Here is an 18,040-nt window from a genome sequence, read left to right as displayed (position 1 = left end):
GTTCCCAAAGCCCATCAAATTCACATGCAAGCGAAGCCATTCACAATTAAAGTCTTAAGCTTCTCATATCTGACATTATGTGTTACAACAAGCCACAAAGCTGAGCAGAGCACAAGACCGAAAACGTGTTTGTATCAATGCACACACAACCACATTACATGGTACCTTTGATTCATCCTCATATGCCGCCCACGAACCCACTCTTTACGTCATGACGCTGGGCGCCCAGCACGCATCTTATCCCTTCCTCTATCTATATAATAGGTATATACCGTAACGCCAACTCTATAAATCGAATTGATCCCAAGTAACCCACAGAAAATCGAGCCCATTAGCACCAAACCAGTAGCAAGAACCAGAACAATAAAACAATACTGCACATTGCACTCTCCCCATGGCACAAATCCGTACCAGGAATCCTAAGCTGGTTGAGGGCCTTGCTTGGGGTAGTCGTCATACACCTTGACCTTGGCGGCATAACTCATTATATTGCTGACGATGTGATTCTGGATAGAATCTCCCTTTCCGGCCGCAACTTTGAGGATCAGCTCATTCAAAGTCTGCCGTCCTAGAATATCGACGTGGTCCGCAGTGTTGGGGCCGCCGCGCGGGTTGAATCGATCGGGCTCGTGTGGCATTTCGACAACCGTTACCTTGGATCCGGCCGGGTTGTACCGCTTGTACTTCCACCCGTGGTTGCACATGTAACCAGAGCTGATAAGATTTACCGTCCCGTCACCCTCGCCTAGCACCACTCCGTGGTCGATTTCACCTTTTGTCAGCCCCGTGTCGATGGTGATGCTGAGGTTTGTCAATGCAGGAAACTCCGGAGTCCGGTAGTAGTATGCACGCTCTGTCGGCTTGCCGACGCCATAGAAGCAGTAGATCTTGAGATTCGGGGCTAGCGGAAGGCGGGTCTCCAATGGGTTGATCCATTTTGTAGGATCGTCCTCATTCGCATCCACTTCGGCCTTGGTGTGAGCAACCCCATGTGAGTAGCTACGCTTGACATTGTTCTGATACCAATCTTCGCTTGTATCGAACAAGTATTTCATGGCGGTGCTGACTGTCATGTTCCTTGTCGGCGCCGTTCGGTTGTACCCATACCCTTTTCTGAAGTTCAACACTGTCCCGTAAGACTTTTGCTGCCCAGGTAAGTCATCGGGTGCCCATGTAGCGTTTCCCCAGACGGCTTCACCCCCTAACGGCAACATTGACGAGATGCCAGGCATCTGGCGGAACATTTGAGCTCGCTCCTCCTTGCTTAGAAATTTCTCGAGGCCGTACACGGCAAATGCATTGAGCTGGGCCGTGTCTCGCATCTCTCCGGAAAGAACTGCGGTGAGGTCCTTCACGGCTCCCAGCATGCATCCGCTAATATTGATCCATGAGTCGATATGACGGTCTACCCAGTCGTCACCACCCTTTCCGCCCTTTTGCGAGGCGACCCAATGGAAAAAGTAGAACAGCACTTGGCTGCCCATGCTGTGAGATACCAACACGGCCTTGCGACCCGAAGTCAGGGTCGCTGTCTCAATGTACATCTTGAGCCGGGTGAAGTACTGATCTCGCACCTCGAGGTTTGGGTACGACAATCGCCAATCATATGCGGCGGTGAAGGCGGTGTTGGTATCATATCCCAGCGCTGCCAGGTTCTCCAAGATCTTGTTCCAGATCCAGTACCCTGTGATGAAGAAGTCGGTTGCATCAAAACCCTGAGCAGCCCGCAACTTGATGCCAGGAGGGTCAAGCCCCGTAACTTTGTCGAGCATGACGTGCTTCCTCCAGGCCTCCTTGTCCAGCACAAGTGCCCTCATCATTGTCCAGCTTCCCCAGAGTCTTTTGCGAAAATACGGACGGGAGGAGTTGTCGGTGCCCCACGACTCCAAGCCAGTCGAGATGACACCTGGCACCATGACCACGGGAAAATGTGCATCTAGGCCCTCAGTCTTGGCCTTGACTCCGACTGAGAAGGGCTCGGAAGAACTATCGACAAAATCACGTTCGCCTCTCTGTATAATAATCACATCGTTCCTCTGGTCAGCGGCCTGCACTTGTCGACAAAAGCTGGCATGCACCGTTTGTCACTCACAACTAGGTCCGACATATCCTTCACTAAGCCTGCTGGTAGGACATCTAACAAGCTGTCCATGCTCATGCCCAGATCACCAATCTCTGGAAAGTCTATCAGGTCATTTGTCTTGGCGAAGCCGGCGGCTATTATTCCCGACAAGCTCCCGAGCAAGAAGATAAATGTGTTGCGGCGTTTCCGCGTGCGAGGCTTGTGGTGTACGACATGAATCTTCTTGTCCTTGCCCTCTCGGACCGGACTCGCATTCCTCGGGGTGTCTGTGGGAGTTGGAGTAGGTGACGGCGATTCTTCGTGGACCACAGGTCTTCGGCGTAGTGCGGTGGCCATGATTCGGGAGGTGTGGAAGGACCACGAGGTAAATTTGGGCTACAGGTGTCGTTTGGCCGTCGAAGCTGCAAGGAGAGCGGGTGTTGATGCTATATTAGGATCGTATGTATGATGCCTTGTGGCGTGTGTGCGTGCAGCAGCAGCTAACAGTCGGTAACGGTGGTATAGATAGCCAAGCGCAGCGAAGATCATGAAGCGTAGCTACCTAGGTAGGTGGGTATGCATCGATGGATGGTAATGGGTCCGAAGGTTCCAGTGCGTGCAGTAATGGGACGATTTAAATAACAAGTCCTGGGAAGGGAAAAAAGGATTTTTTAAATAGGTACGCAAAATAAAAAGCTGCAAAGAAATTATGCGACCAGTTCGCCCAGTAGGAGAAGAAGGAGCTGGCAAGAAGCTACCTTACTTACTTACTTTGACTAAAAATAAAATAAAAAAGATAAAATAAAAATAAAACAGCTTCCTAGAAATAAACACAAAGAACGGCCCCGAGGCGCTAACAGCCACATTTAATTGCAAAAATGCTTCTAGCGCGTCAGACCATCATCACATGTAGTCCTTCAAATAAATAAAAACATCTCAAGTACCGAACTTGGCATGGAGTAGGTAGGTAGTTGGAGGGTCTGTCTTCGGTATCTTGTGGTCCTCCATGATTGCGCCAAAAGGGAAGAAAAACAGAAGCAGCTGACGTCAAGTCCTGTCGTCGGAACTTCTGTGAGCAGCAAAAAAGGAGGGATGAGTTGAAGTGGAGACTTGTAGCTCAGGGATTGATTGATTAATTTGACGTGCAATGCGGGCGGGGCGCGTTTGTGCTTTTGACCTTTTGACGTGACCTGACATTGACTGACATGACCCTAACCCGGGACATTTCGTACTGTAGTAATGGAGGTAACGTCGAAGTCTGAGCCCAACCGGGCCTTTAGCTTGGCTTGGCCCCAGTCCGGTGCTAACAGGTTTGTAGTGGGATAGCAAGCAAGGCAAGGTAAACGGGATGAAGGCCAACCCAGTCAACCGTAAAACAACGCATTAATTAACTTACTTGCCTGTTTGCCCAGAGTCTCAGCCTCGGCAGCTATAGCTGTTTATTTGCATCGCCATTTTCGTCTGTGTAACCCAATTCTCACGATCAAAATTGATATTGAAGCCCAAAACAAAACCCAACCCCTCTTTTTTTTATATATATATATATATATATATATTTTTTTTGCAGCCTTTTTGTGCTTTGGGGGGACGGGCCAGCTTGCCTGCTTTACCTGCCCGTGCAGGGATGCAAGCTTGCATGTGACGGAGTAGCGGGCAGAGAAGCCCGACAACCCGACTCCTTTTCCCTCTTGTTCACTCGAGTCCACGGATCCAAAGCTGCTTGTTACAACGCACCTTCACACTCCTCGTATGTGGAGGGGAAGGAGGGATCCCACGAATCTTGTCAACACGCCTTGCGAAAAAGGAAAGAAAAAAAAAAGAAAAAAATAACGACGACCGGCTCCGTTCTAAGCGCCGTTTAATTACACGGATTTTGTCAGTCCCGGAAGGAATCAGGAGTTGAAACGATCTATTTCGAAGCCATCATAACAGTTTTGGCGCGATTTTTTTCTTATCTGTTTTGTTCACTCATTTCTCCGCTGGCTTGTACTCGGACGACTGACGGGGAGGGTTTGCCTCATTTCTTTTCAAAACGGGCCCTTAATCTAAATCTCTGCGCGACCAGTGTTCCTGGGGGCCAGTCTAGTTCTAGGGTGAACCGGCTCCAAGCCCTCCAGCAGTCGGTACAACACACCCAAAACGGCCGAGATGGCTGCTGTCGCGACAGCTACCAGCAGCAACCCTCCAATCGATGCAGGCAGAGTCGAAAAGCTGCTGGGGGAGTTAAAATACCTCCAGTATGAGCATGAGCTCGAAAAGGAGTACTTGCCATCGATACGCGCGCTTATATCCAAGGATTTGAGTGAGCCTTATAGCATCTATGTTTACCGCTATTTTCTTTATCAATGGGGTCACCTATGCTTTATGGTAGGTTTTTTTCCCGTCCTCTTGGCGCACCTGACTTGCCCATTTGCCGCTTTATATACATTCTTTTTATTTTGTATAGTTGTACTCCGGACTAACTTGTAGGGCACAGGCGTTGAACCCTTCTGACGATTCGCTTGTCGGGGTTATCATATGCAAGCTCGAGGTACATCAGTCTCATTCCCCACCGACACGGCGGGGCTACATCGCCATGCTGGCAGTGTCGGAGTCGTTCAGGGGTCATGGGATCGCCACGGCTCTCGTCAAGCAGGCGATCGAAGCTATGGCGGCTCGTGATGCTGATGAGATTGTGCTCGAGACGGAAGAAACCAATCTTTCCGCCATGCGACTCTACGAACGACTTGGTTTCATGCGATCCAAGAAGCTGCATCGTTATTACCTCAATGGCAACAGCGCCTATCGACTAGTTCTGCTGTTGAAGCACATCGATCCTGATGCGGCTACAGACTTGGCTTTGGATGAGAATGATACTAGGTGAATCCATCTCAAAAGCCTGGAAGTGACGTCGGTCTGGCTGTCCTTGTGCTGTTTACTTGCTGTTCATTTACTCCTCTTTGGGGACTGGAGACAGTAACAAATTCAATCAGGTTACGCCGCATTTACCTGCTTGGTTTATCATGATGATGTTTTACGTTTTAAGCATGAGCATATCGAGGGGTTCAAGGGGTTGGAGTTTGTGGTGTTCTTTCCATTTCACTATTAAGTCTAAACAAACTCGAAAAAACAGGTATACTTGGCGGTCTTGGCTTCAAGCATAACCTCGAGCGTCATTGTCCATGTGGATCAACTCGAGAAGGTTTTCAGGGAGCATTGGCAGTTTTTATCAAGGTAGCTAGCTGCCTTATTTTTGCATGAATCATGGCCATATAAAAGATGAAGCTAACAAATTGGGCAACAACATATACATCTCAGCTGGATGAATTCAAGCATTTGTTATGAGAGATGGTTGTGATAGTGTTGTTATACGTAGTGAAAATACCTCCAAACAACACCCACTAACTACTCCAGCATCTGACGAAAGATTTGGTGGGGTTGATTGATGTTACTCTATCTAGTACCTAGCTGGTTTTGCGCAGTGGTTACGCCCCGCAGTTAATCTAATTGAAAAAAAAACAAAAGGTTTAAGACTCTTACAGTTTCTCAAACACAAACTTACATGATTATTACATTGTAACATTTTCATATCCCGTTTGTCGATCACCATAAGAGTTTCTCCAGCTGCCTTTGCCAAAACGTCAATATTCACCTTGACTCAACGAAAGCCCACCGGCTCCCAACCACCAAGCGCTAAACACAGCCATGGCTGAAGATGAAGGTACCATCATCAAATCGCTGACATCGGTTCAGCTGCCAATGGAACCTGCATGTCTCGAATTTTGCCCCGCTCACCCAGAGTACCTGATCATTGGTTCGTGGCACCTCATCAAGGATGACCACCAAGATGGCACCCAAGCACGTGAACAAGATGAGGGTGACGACCAAGCAGGTGACCACCAGGGGGTTGCTGCCAGTCAGAAACAGAGACACATGGGTCGGGTAGACCTTTACCGAATCCAGGGGGAGCAAGTGTAAGAGTCATACCATTACGGAAGTTCAAGAATGGCGAAAGGAATCATTATCATGTTCTTGGGATGGAAGGGGGAAAAACTGACCAACCAGCTCGCTCAACCCGCCGACAAAGTGACCTGGTCCAGACAGACGAGCAACCGGAATCCGCAATCTGGGACGTCCAGTTCCAAAGGCACGACGGCCGCGCAGACGTCTTTGCCGCAGGCTCTAGCGCAGGCACCGTCTCCATATACAAGGTTTGGGTGTCATCAGCGCCCGCCGCAGATCACCCCGAGGCCGCGCTGCGCAAGCTCTCCGTCGTCGGACCCATCTCTGCAGGCGGTAGCAACGACGACGAGGATGATGATGATGATGGTGGCAAGGTCATGATCACAAAGTGCTGCTGGCACCCGACCATCCCCGACCTGCTCGCAGTCTCCAACCTGGCCGGCGAGGTCCACCTCATCTGCCTCGACGGCAAAGATGACCTCTTCACGCCGCTGTCCGTGACCAGGGTTTCTGCGCTGGCCCACACGGAACCGGCCTGGACCGTGGCCTTGAGCCCCCAGGTCGCCACCCCGGAAGGCACCGACGACCGCGTCTTCACCTTGTATTCGGGGGGCGATGACATGGCGTTCCGGTACGCCTCGGTGGCGATGCGTGGCGCGGCAGCATCTCCCGCCGAAGGTGGTGCTGCCACGACGACGACGACGACAAGGACATTTGACGACGCCCTTTTCAACCCAGCCAAGAAGTCATGGCACATGGCCGGCGTCGTCTCCATCCTCCCACTGCCCATCACGCTCCCCTCGGACGGCTCGCAGATCGTCGTCACGGGCAGCTACGACGACCACGTCCGCGTCTGCGCCGTGAGGCCGCTACACGAGACGTACGGCATGGCCACCGCCCGCGTCCTCGCCGAGCTACACCTCGGCGGCGGGGCGTGGCGGCTGAGGGTGATGGAGATGGTTGCAGATCCCGGCGGGAGCTCTTGCAGGCTCAGGATCCTCGCGCCCTGCATGAGCGTGGGCAGCAGAGTGCTTGAGATCTGCGGCGCGGACGACACGCAGGAATGGACCATCCAGGTTCTGGGTAGTTGGTGCGAGGAGACTGCCGGGGCTAGCATGCTGAACTATGGCTCTGACGTCCAGCCTCGGCGGGAGGGTACTGGTGGCGACGGTGGTGACAACCAGTTCACGTGTGTGTCATCAAATTTCTATGGTAAGATGCTATATTTGTGGAGATTCTGATTTCTTGATATTGCAACTCGGTGAGCTTCTCGTGTCTATACCCCGGTTTTAGATAAAGAGAGGTAGATAAAAAAAAATAAAAAAAAAATAAAAAAAGGAAAAAAAAGCAACCCATATTGGCCTCAGGGCCTAAAAGAGACTATCATCACATGAAGAAGGAAAATGAAATACCCAGAAAGCAAGGTTCCTTCTAACTGTCAGATCAAGTCCAACCACAAAACTAATTGGTCACATCGACACCGTTTTGGGTATCATCTTCAAGTCAGCGGAGAAGCAATGAGTGAAACATCAAACATCCTGCGTACCAATGCCAACAACCAACGTGCAAACTTATGCAGTAATAAGCCATATTTGCTCCCCGCCTCCGCCGATAAGCGCCCTCGCCAACGGGAGACAGTAGAGCGAGACGAGCCACACACACCACAGCGTGAACGACGCCTTGTCGTCCTCGACCGTTCTGAGCACAAGGGTTCGTACTGAAACGACAACCCCAAGCAGCATCACGGGCGCATACGCCAGTACGACCTTCATTCCCGATAGCCATGGCGACGGGCTCAGGTTGGGGACGCCCCAGAGCAGCGGCGTGGCCACGGAGCAGGCCACGAGCGGCACGGCGATGATCCACCGCGTGGGCGCGTCACCGATCACGATGGGTATGGTACGGCGCTTGGCGGCCACGTCGCCGGCCATGTCCCTGAGGTCCTGGATGTTGTTGGTCAGGAAGATGGCGCTGGCCAAGACGGCGACCCAGCGCCAGAGGATAGACATGACGTCGGGAGCCGGCGCCGCCGATGCGGACCACGGGGACGGGTTCAACGCCACCTGCAATGCGCCGACGAGGTAGCAGGGGAAGCCGAGGCCGTTGAGAAACGGCTTGAGGATGGGATGGTCGCCGCCGCCCAGGTCGTTGTACCAAAATGTCAGGGCCAGGAGGGTGGCAGTAGGCATGAAGGCGCCCAGCATCTGGCTCACGAGTAAGGCGATGATGCTAACCGCAACAGAGAGGCTGGCCGCCTCATCTGGGGAGACGATACCGGCAGGTATCGGGCGTTCCGGCTTGTTGAGCCTATCCTCTTCAATGGAGCTCGGTTTCCTCTGATTTGAAATGCAAAAAAGTATCAGGTCGAGCCATACATAAAGGCATATCAGCGGCGTTCGAGCCACCGCGACCATGGGCGGAGATACTTTTGCTCGATCCCGGAGTAGAAGAGACAGAGCAACTCCATTGGTCAATGCGAATATCATACTAGGTGCAAGTATTGTCTTCATATCAGCCTTGGTAAACAGGTAAAGGTGGTTGAGGAAGCGGGTCAGAGCTTTGCTGGTGTGTTGACGGTGGTCGTTCACTCGTGATTGGAGCCTCTTCACCTGGACAACCGGGGATGCGTCCACATCCTGAGACAGAGAGGCGACAGGATCAGTTGAATGGCTACTAGACATAGTACGCCCGAGCTTGAGGATAGGCTGCTCTGTGACTGTCTGCCTTGTATTATTTCTTTTTGAAGACAATGAAGGGGCGGTTGGGTGCCGTGAGTTTCGGCAAGCCATTATGTTCGAACAGTATATACCTAGAATTGTGCAAGTAAAGTGAAGGCCCTTAGGAATCATGTGTAGATTGCCACCGGTCAGTGTGCCAGGTGCTATTGACAGACGTCTGAGCAAAGAAAAAAAAAGAAACAGAGGCAAACTATATCTAGTCCTTATCAGTCAAAGATGTGTAAGACTCAAAATCTGGGGCACAAGACAGGTTTGGGAAGCTCGAGGTCCCGAGCAACATGCTCGTTGATAACATATATAGCCCATGCCGTGCCGTACAGTAAGCAGGTCAAATCAGCTATTACACAGCTGTGCCATAACGGCGAGAATTTCCCTCAACATGGCACTATCGCTGACGGATGGCCGGCAAAAAAAAGTACAGCCCGACCAGTATGAGCAAGATTGACATATCTGTGACACCCAACGCTGTTGGTTGAGCAAAAGCTGCCCTCCTTCGTGAGCCTTAGAAACACCTTATCACGTTCAAGCCGTGGGAGGCGGACATCCTAGGACGACTTGGGCCCGTGAGATTTTCAAGGTAAGATGAGGGAGTGTATGTGTGCGTGGTCGTGGCGAAGTCGCGATTAGACCAATGTCCTAGGTACCCAAAATCCCGAGTCTCGACATTGACTAGCCCTTTCCTAACCAACAGTTACGTACCTGAAAATAATGCGAGGCTCTGCTCTCATGGTCGATCGGGAAGTTTGTGTAGCCAAAGGAACCACTTTGGAGGATCAATAGGGACTGGGCCGCGAGACATGGATATTCATATGTTATGTTGGTTGGTCAGCCGTGCCCCAGTTTGACCTGAGTACCATTCCTAATTGGAGACTTTTCTGTCAAAAATGCGTAGGTACTGTAGCGGCTTAGCAACCATTTGTGCCTGCGCCGAGTCTCTGCATCTGATTCTGACAGCGGCGCAAGAGGCAAATGACGTAAGTGTTCCTTAAAATGTAAAGTCCTTTTCCAAACCGGGATACTTGAGTATCGGTGGTGCCATGTCTCTTGGGTCTTTTGGACCCTTGAGCTAACCGGCCTCCGTTTCAGTGTGGAGGCGTATGCAGTTGGGGATAAAGGCACTTGCCAACCATCTTCCTCGGATGTGACAGCTCACTTGATACCTGGATACGGGGGGTTGTGTGACGGAGCGAGCCAAAAAGGCAATAATAATAGGGAAAGAAAAAAGAAGAAGAAAAAGGACAAAGATAACAAGGAATCCAACCAGCCGCGCTTTCACAAGCTGTTCAGGAAGAAACCCAGCGATTTATGCGGGAATAGGGACATGGAAGCTCTCATTAGCGCACAGCTGACATTTGATCAGTAGCAGCCCACCATCTCTTATCCAACATGTAAAGTATGCATGTTGGGTTTTGGTAAAAGGGAATTCATGACGCGAAAAAAAAAAAACCACTCGTGGACACGACAGACGCTTAAAGCCGTTTGCAGCAACAGCTACCACCGTTGAGGTTCGACTCAACCATTTTGCACGTGTCGCAGTCTGACCACCAACTGCGAATGTCCGGCGCAGCACGTCGGTATAGATAGATGACTACACTCTGACATCGATATTTGATTTCGGGTTCATGAGGACAGACAAACAATAACGAAGTGCGCCAACAAAAGCGGGAGTAAACTCAGTAGACGCAAATTATTGGTTCCAGTATGCTGTGTCAGGCTGAGTTGCATTGGCGAGGGGGAAGTGGAGCGATTTGATTGATATGATAACTCAACCGAAGCTACCGCGTGAAGCTGGGTCCAGAAGTGGGCCTAGCGGGGACATGTGTGCTACTGGAGAAACTATTCTCGCTTGAAAACTTCATGTCGACCACAGCGCGACCGATCCCGGACCTCTGGAAGCTACCCATAGCCAAATTTTTTAGGTAAAATGTATATCCAATTGCTCGGTGTGGGATCGGACACACACACAGGACCCCGATTGTTGCTTTGTTAGATGAATATTTAGGGTCTTGAAGAGGATCTCGAGGATCTCGGATATCGAAATGGTCTTTCGATTACATGTCCGATTTTACCGATACCGATTTAGTCGCAAGTCAAAGACAAAGGCAGAGTATAAGGAGTTGACTTTTCAAGGTAATTAGTCCCAGTTAATAATAGATGCTCGGCATTGCATATTTCTATGAAATCACTGGGAAAATCGTGGTGAATAAATGCATACAAGGTAGATAGATCGGTATTTGATTGCGTGCATGTTTGATTGAGTGCAGAATATTTTGGTGTCCAAAAGCAATCACACTTGGGGACTTTGCGCATCGGGTGCCATTAGCGTTTTCGCTTGCCATTTTGTTGCGCCCTCGCACGTGTCATATAGCCAAGCAAATCGGTATCAATGATGATGAGATTTGAGATTTGCGGTGCAAAAGTGATGTAGGAAGAGAACTCCCCCTTGGTAGCTGGGAGAACCCCTGCAACGGGTGCCGACTCCAACCCGCCCAAAAAAAAAGAAACGGGCCCGAGCTTCCGCAAGTTCCGTTCTGCTGGTTTGTCGTGCAAGCTAGTCAGTACCTAAGGTAGAGTCCGACAGCGCAAACCAAATCGCCCAAGGAAGAAAAAAAAAAAAAAAAAGATAGTCCTAGAGAACTTAAAGCAGTTCAGGACAAACATCTCTAAACCCGTCGTGTTTGCAGCAACGAGTCCAAAGAAACATAGCTGCACCATCTTCGAGTCGCAATCGTTGACCTGCAGTTCCATTAGAGCTCGCCGACAACTTGTCACGTCTGTCTGGTTGTCCGTTGTGGCATCCTTTCTACGTTGGCGAACGCCCACCACAAGAATCTGAACATCGGATCAAAACCCTCACTTTGCAGCGTACCTAGCGACCGAGCTACCTCCGACAGACTCTCCCATTCACCCCTTCAACAGTCACACTGGCGCTCCAAGACTCCAAAATTTTCGGCGCAGCATCCGAAGCTGTGGCCAACATGGCCCAGCCAAATGCCGAACCTGTCGAGGAAGAATACGAGTGCGTGCCCACCAAGACCTCAAGATCTTCTCCCTGAAGATATTTTACCCCTACGATTCCTCTGGAGGGCAATACTATACTTACCAGTGGCATATTGCTGACCATTGAGCACATTGCTATGCAGCTATGAATCCCTTCCACCCAACTTCTCCCTGGTGCAAAATATGGCGGCCGGCGCCTTCGCCGGAATAGCCGTACGTCGTGATACGGGATCTTCAAGAGTACATACCCCTTACGCGTCAGATCTAGCAAACTGACTTGAACAATATTTTAGGAGCACACTGTCATGTACCCGATAGACGCGATCAAGGTGCGCCGTGGCTATCACGACTCCTGCCCCGAGCTTCTGAGCATAAGATCGAATATTTCTAACACTATTCCTTTTCCTTAACAGACAAGAATGCAAATCGTGGGCGCCCCAGGCTCAACTGCCGCCTACAAGGGCATGGTGGAGGGAACCTACAAAATTGCTCTAAGTGAGGGCGTGCGAAGTTTGTGGCGCGGCATGTCCAGTGTAGTCGTAGGAGCAGGTGAGTCCCTAGCGCAATGTGCTGCCCATCTGTGAAGAAGAACGTGTTTGCTGCACAGGCGGACTCAGGCACTGACAGCTTTACTTTCAAGGACCGGCACATGCCGTATACTTTGCGACCTACGAGGCTGTCAAGCATTTTATGGGAGGAAACAAGGCTGGCGAACACCACCCGCTCGCAGCTGGTGAGTGCCCATTGAATCCTGTATGAAAGATGAAGATGTTTCTAACATCATTTAGTCACGAGCGGAGCCTGCGCAACCATTGCAAGCGATGCGCTCATGAACCCCTTTGATGGTGAGTAGCCCGAGAAAAATGAGCCGAGGTGGTTCATGCCACCGGGCCTTCACGCCTAACTGTGAGGGCGCATTGCTGATGCCACAATCACAAACATCACAGTCATCAAGCAAAGAATGCAGATGAAGGGCTCCAGCAAGATCTACCGATCCATGCCCGACTGTGCCAGGACAGTTTACCGCAACGAAGGACTCGCCGCATTCTACGTCTCCTACCCGACCACCCTCTCTATGACAGTCCCCTTTACGGCTCTCCAATTCCTGGCCTACGAATCGATATCGACCTCGATGAACCCTACGAAGAAGTACGACCCCATGACACACTGTCTGGCCGGTGGTGTGGCCGGTGGCTTCGCAGCCGCGCTCACGACGCCCATGGACGTCATCAAGACCATGTTGCAGACGAGGGGTGCGCATTCCGACGCCGAGCTGCGCAACGTGAACGGCTTCAAGGCCGGCTGCAAGCTGCTGTACGCTCGTGAGGGGTTCGCCGGTTTCTTCAAGGGTGTACGCCCGCGTGTTGTAACCACCATGCCCAGCACCGCCATCTGCTGGAGTGCTTACGAGGCCTCAAAGTAAGTAGTCCACCGTCCGGATGAGGTGCATGCAGTGAACAGAATAAACTAAACGGCCTGCTAACCTGACCCCTTGACACAGGGCCTGGTTCGTGAGCCGCAACAACAGCTTGGAATAGAATGCCCACCTGACACGTTCGACACCGCTTGACACATCACCTCACCTCCCCTGAGGATCTACCATAAAGACTTGCAGCTGCGCGAATTTGGCTTGCAAAAGCCCCCGAAACGCGGTTCTGGCCGATTCCCGGAGGCCGCCACTCTCAGCTTCTCTGGCCCCGCATCTCTAGGTACAAAAAGAGGAGCCAACCCGCCTACATATCACTTGCTGCAGCAAATTTGCCATTGGGCACTAAAGAAAAACCACAATTGACGAAAGTGGAACAGTCGATGATGGAAAAGAACTTCACAGTTCAAGAAAAAAAGAAGCAAGGATATATATTAAAAAAAAAAAAGCTTGGTTTCGGTCATGTAGAAATGGGAAGTCATCTGGAAAGGGGAAGTTTCTGTAAATAATAGGTTCTTTTTTTTCATTCATAATTCGCCTTTTTGTTTTCGATATTTTGCAAAGCTGTCCCAGCAACGCTGGACGATAGAGAGAGAAGAAAAAAAGAGACTCAATTACCCCCGAGAGACAATCTAAAGAGACAAGGGTATTTGTTGACCGTTATATCACTGTTCATTCTACTCATCGCGGTAACCACTTAGACTACCTAGACACCAAAACTCCCCAAAATCAAATAATGGATATGGGCGTGATACGTTATTTCGAGTCTTTTTTTTTTTTTTTTTTTTTTTTTTTTTTTTTTTTTTTTTTTTTCTCTCTCTCTCCCGCAGCAGGAAGGGAAAAAAAACAGAATAAAAATGAAGCGAGATAAAAAACAGTCTCGATCAAGAATGGCATTGCTAGATGATATTTGACAACCTTTTTGAGTTTTAGCCAAAAGGGAAACCGCCAGGGAAGCCACCGCCCGAACCAAACTGAAACTTGAACTGCTGCTGGCCGCCGCCGCCTTGCTGGAACATGAACTGCTGACCGAACGGGTGGCCGTGGAAGGGGTTGCCCTGCTGCTCCTGAGAGTTGGGGTCGTCGCCGCGGTCGAAGCGGGCCCTGAGCTCGGGGTTGCTGAGGACCTCGTAGGCCTCGTTGATGGAAGCCATCTTCTTCTCCGACTCCTCCTTGGTGAGGCCGCTCTTGTGGGCCTTGTCCGGGTGGTGCAGCCTGGTCAGTTTGCGGTAGGCCGACTTGATCTGCCTCTCGTCGGCGTCGCGCGCCACGCCGAGCACTTTGTAGTAGTCCTTAGTCTTGCTGCGCTTGAGCTCGATGCGTGCCTTTTGCAGCAGCTCCTGGATCAGGTCGCGCTTTTCTGGCGCTAATTCCGAGGCCTTCTCGAGCGTCCTGATGGCAGCCTCGTAGTCCTCGCCCTCTTCTTGCGTCTTGGCCTTGTACAAGAGGCCGTATACCGAGTCCTCGTTCAGCTTGAGCGCCTCCACGCAGTACTCCTGGGCCTTTTTGCTGTTCACCTAGAATAGGGGGTAAATTCCAGTGTAAGTATAGGTCCTGACTCGAAACAAAGATATGATGAGGACTGGGATGCTTACATCGTAATAACCTTGGCAAGCAAGCTCTATTACTCTCGTGACCAGGGCGTTGGGAGCCTTGGGTGGTATTATGCCGTCTTTCCTTAATGTCTCAACCTCCTCCTTGATGTCGCTGATCAGACCAGGGTCCTCCTTATTTTGTATCAGCATCTTGGTGCCCGTCATGGGCTGCTTTTTGCTAAATGCCTTTTCGACCTTCTCCAAGGCCTTGTTGATTGCCTTTTCCTGCTTCAACAGCTTCTTGCACACCTTGTTCTCGGGGTCAGAGTGCAGACACTTGCGGATGTGCGTCAGGCCGTCCTTTGTGTCTCCGAGGGCGTAGAAGGCTATGGCCGACATCTTGACCCACGGTGTGACGTCGCCGGGCCTCAAATTGGCGATGTGGTGTAGGTCGCTGATGCCCTCCTCGACCTCGCCCTTGTCGAACCTGCACGAGGCGCGCAGCTCCCGCAGCGCCAGGTGCCGGTTGGCCACCATGATGGCGACGCCTGCGTTCTGCACGCAGTCGTCCCAGTTCTTCTCCTTGGCGGCCGCCTCGGCCAACTCGGCGGCGCCCATGGCCTCGAGCAGCTCGTCGACCTCTCGCGACTGGCCGGCCGTCTTTCCCGCGGCCTTGTAGTCCCGGAGGGCGCCTTCCCAGTCCGCAGAACGCTGCTTGATCTTGGCGAGCTGCAGGTGGGCGCCCTCGAAGCCTGGCCTGAGCTCGAGGACCTTGTTGTAGCCCTCGGTGGCGTGGGACAGGCGTCCCGCGCTCAGGTAGGTGGTGGCGCGCTTGAAGTGTGTCATGTAGTCCTTGGGATCGCGGGCGATGGCGGCGTCGTAGTAGACCAGGGCGTCGTTGGTCTCGCCGCGCGCGAGGTGCGTCTGCGCCGTGGTGAGGAGCTGCGAGACGGGCAAGTCGGCGGGGATCTCTTCGGTGGTTATCGCTGCCGCCAGCCATGTGCTAGGGGATAGCACACCGGCCGTCGCCAGCGCCACCGTCGATAGACGGACCATGGTGCGTGTGGTTGCGTCGGAGCAATCGAATGTGACTTGACAACCAGCTGCTTAAAAGGGATAGGGGAGGGGTTATGGATTTTTATGTCTTGGTCTGATTTAAAGTCGTCGTGGGTCGGTGGAGGAGTCAAGAATGACTACAGATATTTGTTTGGATTTAGCGTCGAAAGTGAGTGTAAGAAGCGAGTGGTTTCGGGCCGTGCGGGACATGAAAGTTGCTTAGGATACAAAGACAGAGCAAAACGTGGGCAGAAGGTGACAGAAGCGAACAAGAAAACAAAAATAAAATAAAAAAGATGCCACAGTGACAGGATGCGCTGTCGTCCAAAAATTGGTGTCCTTTAGGCGATGTTCCCCGTCAACTGGCAATCGACAATTAAGTCCGATTTTGGAGTTCATGCATGCCGTTGCTAAAACGGTACATCAAACCATGTCAGTACTATTAAGGAATCCGGGCGAAGACACGAGAATCTCGAGGTAGCGCCTAAACAGCAGAGATCCCTGCATTGACCAGCTGTCCACTTCGATAAATCGTCATTATTCCATGCAAATGCTAATGCAGGACAGAGTTTAGTGGGAACCACTTTGTAAGGGGTCGAATGGGGGGACTGGCCCCACTTGCCATATACGACACGGCAACAGGAAGCGTCAAATTACGAAGTACCGGGTACCTAATGTTTCTCTCTTTTCCTCAATTAATTCATTGATTCTCACATGGAATCTTTCTATCGTCTTTTAACTGATTTGATTATCCATGTCTACCATCTTCACTTCATACATACCTAAGTAAAACATTTTGCCCACATGAGTCTCTCTGTTGGTTGATCATGGCACTCAGCCTTGTCAATCAGAGACCAAATTAGCTCATATTTACTAGCCATACAAGCTCACCCCAGGTTCTCAGAATTGCCTGCGCACCAATCTACAGTCCTCCATGTCTCCTCTTCTAGTCGGCAAAGACGCGCTTTGGTTTTCCATCAAGGGATGCATCTCTCAATTGCACCGACGCCATACTGGGATGGAAACGAGTACAGAGAGCCGCAACCAGAAGAGCAATCAAGCGCTCTCCAAAGCCTGCGTAGGCGGGACACCGATGAGGCTTTGTCCCGAATGGAAGATAGGCTACCTTTTGCAAGCTCGTTAGGTTTATGAATCGCTTTGGCCGAAACTGCCGTACATCGGGGCCCCAGCTATTTGGGTCGAGGTGCACCGCTTCAATGTCCCCGCCAATAGTGTGCCCACAGCGGGACTGGTCTGTATCGCTGCTGACGTTGACAGCGCGGTAAACGCGCTTTGTTGATGGATACAGCCTAAGTCCTTCCTGTGATGTAGTGAGCCAGTCACGGTATATCCTGGTGTAACGTGTCAAGAGCCTGACTGTTCAGAAAATGTAAGATGAACTGTGGACCTGTTAAACTTACCATGGGCGACTTTCAGCCCCTCCTGCTCCTGTTCATTGCCGGAGCCGATATGGGTTGTCACACACAGAGTGTCTCGTATGCCGGCAGGAGAAACTCCAATACTTTAACTGGCTCGGCCTCATCTGGTGGCAGAGGACTCTGCTTCATGATGCTGCGTAACGCCTGTTCAAGCTCATACGATCGCTCTACCTGATTTGCTGCGTGATTCTGTTTGGACGCAATCCACTGCAAGTTGATCTGGTCGGTTGCCGTCTGGTACTCATGATCTAGCGAGGTCCCTTCCACCGAAGAGTCGAACAAGTGCCGCATCACAACTCGGAGGCAGACCTTGCGGACCATCGATGCCAGTAAGATGCCATCACTCGACTTGCCAAGGACGTCAGAGTACCCTTCCACAACTCGACAGGCATGGTCAAAGAGCTGCAGCCAGTCATGGTGGTCGGCTTTGCTGACGGCTTCGTACGACCGCTTGAGAAAGTTCATGTGAACCTTCCGGTCAAAGGTTGCAAACGAGTTGTGGATTCCAAAGGCATTGGCAAGACGCTGGTTTGGTAAGGCGCGTAGGGCAAGACGGCGATCCAGACTCGACCTGTATCCAGTATAGCTGAAGTTTACCACACTTACAGTGCGATGAATCCGGCCTCCTGCCAATCTATCTTTAAGCCATACACCTCTCGCGTCGTAGGCGGCTCTCGCCGCCGCTGCAATCCGCCGAAGTGAGATGGGGGCCCATGAAAGAAGTAGTATAAGGCTGATGATGAGAAGGATCATGTTGTTTAGAGACCAGATACCGAGGTTTATGTCCGTACTTCTTTTGTCTTACACCTCTATCCTAGATATGAACTCAGAAGTAGACATAC

At 51.2% G+C, this 18,040-nt stretch overlaps 8 protein-coding genes across 8 annotated transcripts; 3 read left to right on the top strand and 5 right to left on the bottom strand.

Moving 5' to 3' along the window:
* Positions 1-165: 165 nt before the first annotated feature.
* Positions 166-3,165, bottom strand: PgNI_00461 (uncharacterized protein). The gene is made up of 2 exons (XM_031120541.1): positions 2,093-3,165; positions 166-2,012 (listed from the first exon to the last, which is right to left on the bottom strand). The coding sequence occupies exons 1-2, from the start codon at positions 2,417-2,419 to the stop codon at positions 420-422; spliced, it is 1,920 nt and encodes a 639-aa protein (XP_030987024.1). The 5' UTR covers positions 2,420-3,165; the 3' UTR covers positions 166-419.
* A 632-nt stretch (positions 3,166-3,797) lies between these two features.
* PgNI_00460 (uncharacterized protein) lies at positions 3,798-5,388 on the top strand. Its single transcript, XM_031120540.1, has 2 exons — positions 3,798-4,429; positions 4,539-5,388. The coding sequence occupies exons 1-2, from the start codon at positions 4,211-4,213 to the stop codon at positions 4,923-4,925; spliced, it is 606 nt and encodes a 201-aa protein (XP_030988255.1). The 5' UTR covers positions 3,798-4,210; the 3' UTR covers positions 4,926-5,388.
* Positions 5,389-5,746: 358 nt separating this feature from the next.
* Positions 5,747-7,245, top strand: PgNI_00459 (uncharacterized protein; the record flags this gene model as incomplete). Its single annotated transcript, XM_031120539.1, has 2 exons — positions 5,747-6,015; positions 6,129-7,245. The coding sequence occupies 2 exons, from the start codon at positions 5,747-5,749 to the stop codon at positions 7,243-7,245; spliced, it is 1,386 nt and encodes a 461-aa protein (XP_030985806.1).
* Positions 7,246-7,575: 330 nt separating this feature from the next.
* PgNI_00458 (uncharacterized protein) lies at positions 7,576-8,685 on the bottom strand (the record flags this gene model as incomplete). The annotated part of the gene is made up of 1 exon (XM_031120538.1): positions 7,576-8,685. One exon carries the CDS (start codon positions 8,683-8,685, stop codon positions 7,576-7,578), a length of 1,110 nt encoding a protein of 369 aa, XP_030985805.1.
* A 1,996-nt stretch (positions 8,686-10,681) lies between these two features.
* On the bottom strand, positions 10,682-11,101 carry PgNI_00457 (uncharacterized protein). Its single transcript, XM_031120537.1, has 2 exons — positions 10,958-11,101; positions 10,682-10,863 (listed from the first exon to the last, which is right to left on the bottom strand). The coding sequence occupies exons 1-2, from the start codon at positions 11,079-11,081 to the stop codon at positions 10,808-10,810; spliced, it is 180 nt and encodes a 59-aa protein (XP_030985892.1). The 5' UTR covers positions 11,082-11,101; the 3' UTR covers positions 10,682-10,807.
* Positions 11,102-11,250: 149 nt separating this feature from the next.
* On the top strand, positions 11,251-13,933 carry PgNI_00456 (uncharacterized protein). Its single transcript, XM_031120536.1, has 8 exons — positions 11,251-11,761; positions 11,886-11,955; positions 12,036-12,071; positions 12,156-12,291; positions 12,383-12,475; positions 12,531-12,587; positions 12,690-13,161; positions 13,244-13,933. Exons 1-8 carry the CDS (start codon positions 11,721-11,723, stop codon positions 13,278-13,280), a joined length of 942 nt encoding a protein of 313 aa, XP_030985891.1. The 5' UTR covers positions 11,251-11,720; the 3' UTR covers positions 13,281-13,933.
* Positions 13,934-14,097: 164 nt separating this feature from the next.
* PgNI_00455 (uncharacterized protein) lies at positions 14,098-16,085 on the bottom strand (the record flags this gene model as incomplete). Its single annotated transcript, XM_031120535.1, has 2 exons — positions 14,764-16,085; positions 14,098-14,685 (listed from the first exon to the last, which is right to left on the bottom strand). Exons 1-2 carry the CDS (start codon positions 15,757-15,759, stop codon positions 14,098-14,100), a joined length of 1,584 nt encoding a protein of 527 aa, XP_030986308.1. The 5' UTR covers positions 15,760-16,085.
* Positions 16,086-16,705: 620 nt separating this feature from the next.
* PgNI_00454 (uncharacterized protein) lies at positions 16,706-17,951 on the bottom strand (the record flags this gene model as incomplete). Its single annotated transcript, XM_031120534.1, has 2 exons — positions 16,706-17,136; positions 17,246-17,951. The coding sequence occupies 2 exons, from the start codon at positions 17,949-17,951 to the stop codon at positions 16,706-16,708; spliced, it is 1,137 nt and encodes a 378-aa protein (XP_030985890.1).
* Positions 17,952-18,040: the final 89 nt, after the last annotated feature.

The sequence above is a fragment of the Pyricularia grisea genome, assembly GCF_004355905.1.
Source record: "Pyricularia grisea strain NI907 chromosome Unknown Pyricularia_grisea_NI907_Scaffold_1, whole genome shotgun sequence".
Lineage (NCBI taxonomy): Eukaryota > Fungi > Ascomycota > Sordariomycetes > Magnaporthales > Pyriculariaceae > Pyricularia > Pyricularia grisea.
The sequence above is the reverse complement of the archived record's forward strand: the minus strand, read 5'-3'. Positions and strand labels throughout refer to the sequence as shown.

What these genes read in the sequence shown, in the direction of transcription:
- PgNI_00461 (XM_031120541.1), bottom strand. Translation starts at nt 2,419, where the DNA reads ATGGCCACCGCACTACGCCGAAGACCTGTGGTCCACGAAGAATCGCCG. An exon ending in AGGATATGTCGGACCTAGTT is followed by an intron (nt 2,013 to 2,092) that starts GTGAGTGACAAA and finishes ATTATTATACAG; the next exon opens with AGAGGCGAACGTGATTTTGT.
- PgNI_00456 (XM_031120536.1), top strand. Translation starts at nt 11,721, where the DNA reads ATGGCCCAGCCAAATGCCGAACCTGTCGAGGAAGAATACGA. An exon ending in GCTCATGAACCCCTTTGATG is followed by an intron (nt 12,588 to 12,689) that starts GTGAGTAGCCCG and finishes CAAACATCACAG; the next exon opens with TCATCAAGCAAAGAATGCAG. An exon ending in AGTGCTTACGAGGCCTCAAA is followed by an intron (nt 13,162 to 13,243) that starts GTAAGTAGTCCA and finishes CCCTTGACACAG; the next exon opens with GGCCTGGTTCGTGAGCCGCA.
- PgNI_00457 (XM_031120537.1), bottom strand. Translation starts at nt 11,081, where the DNA reads ATGGCAAGCGAAAACGCTAATGGCACCCGATGCGCAAAGTCCCCAAGT. An exon ending in AATACCGATCTATCTACCTT is followed by an intron (nt 10,864 to 10,957) that starts GTATGCATTTAT and finishes TACCTTGAAAAG; the next exon opens with TCAACTCCTTATACTCTGCC.
- PgNI_00460 (XM_031120540.1), top strand. Translation starts at nt 4,211, where the DNA reads ATGGCTGCTGTCGCGACAGCTACCAGCAGCAACCCTCCAATCGATGCA. An exon ending in GGGGTCACCTATGCTTTATG is followed by an intron (nt 4,430 to 4,538) that starts GTAGGTTTTTTT and finishes TGTAGGGCACAG; the next exon opens with GCGTTGAACCCTTCTGACGA.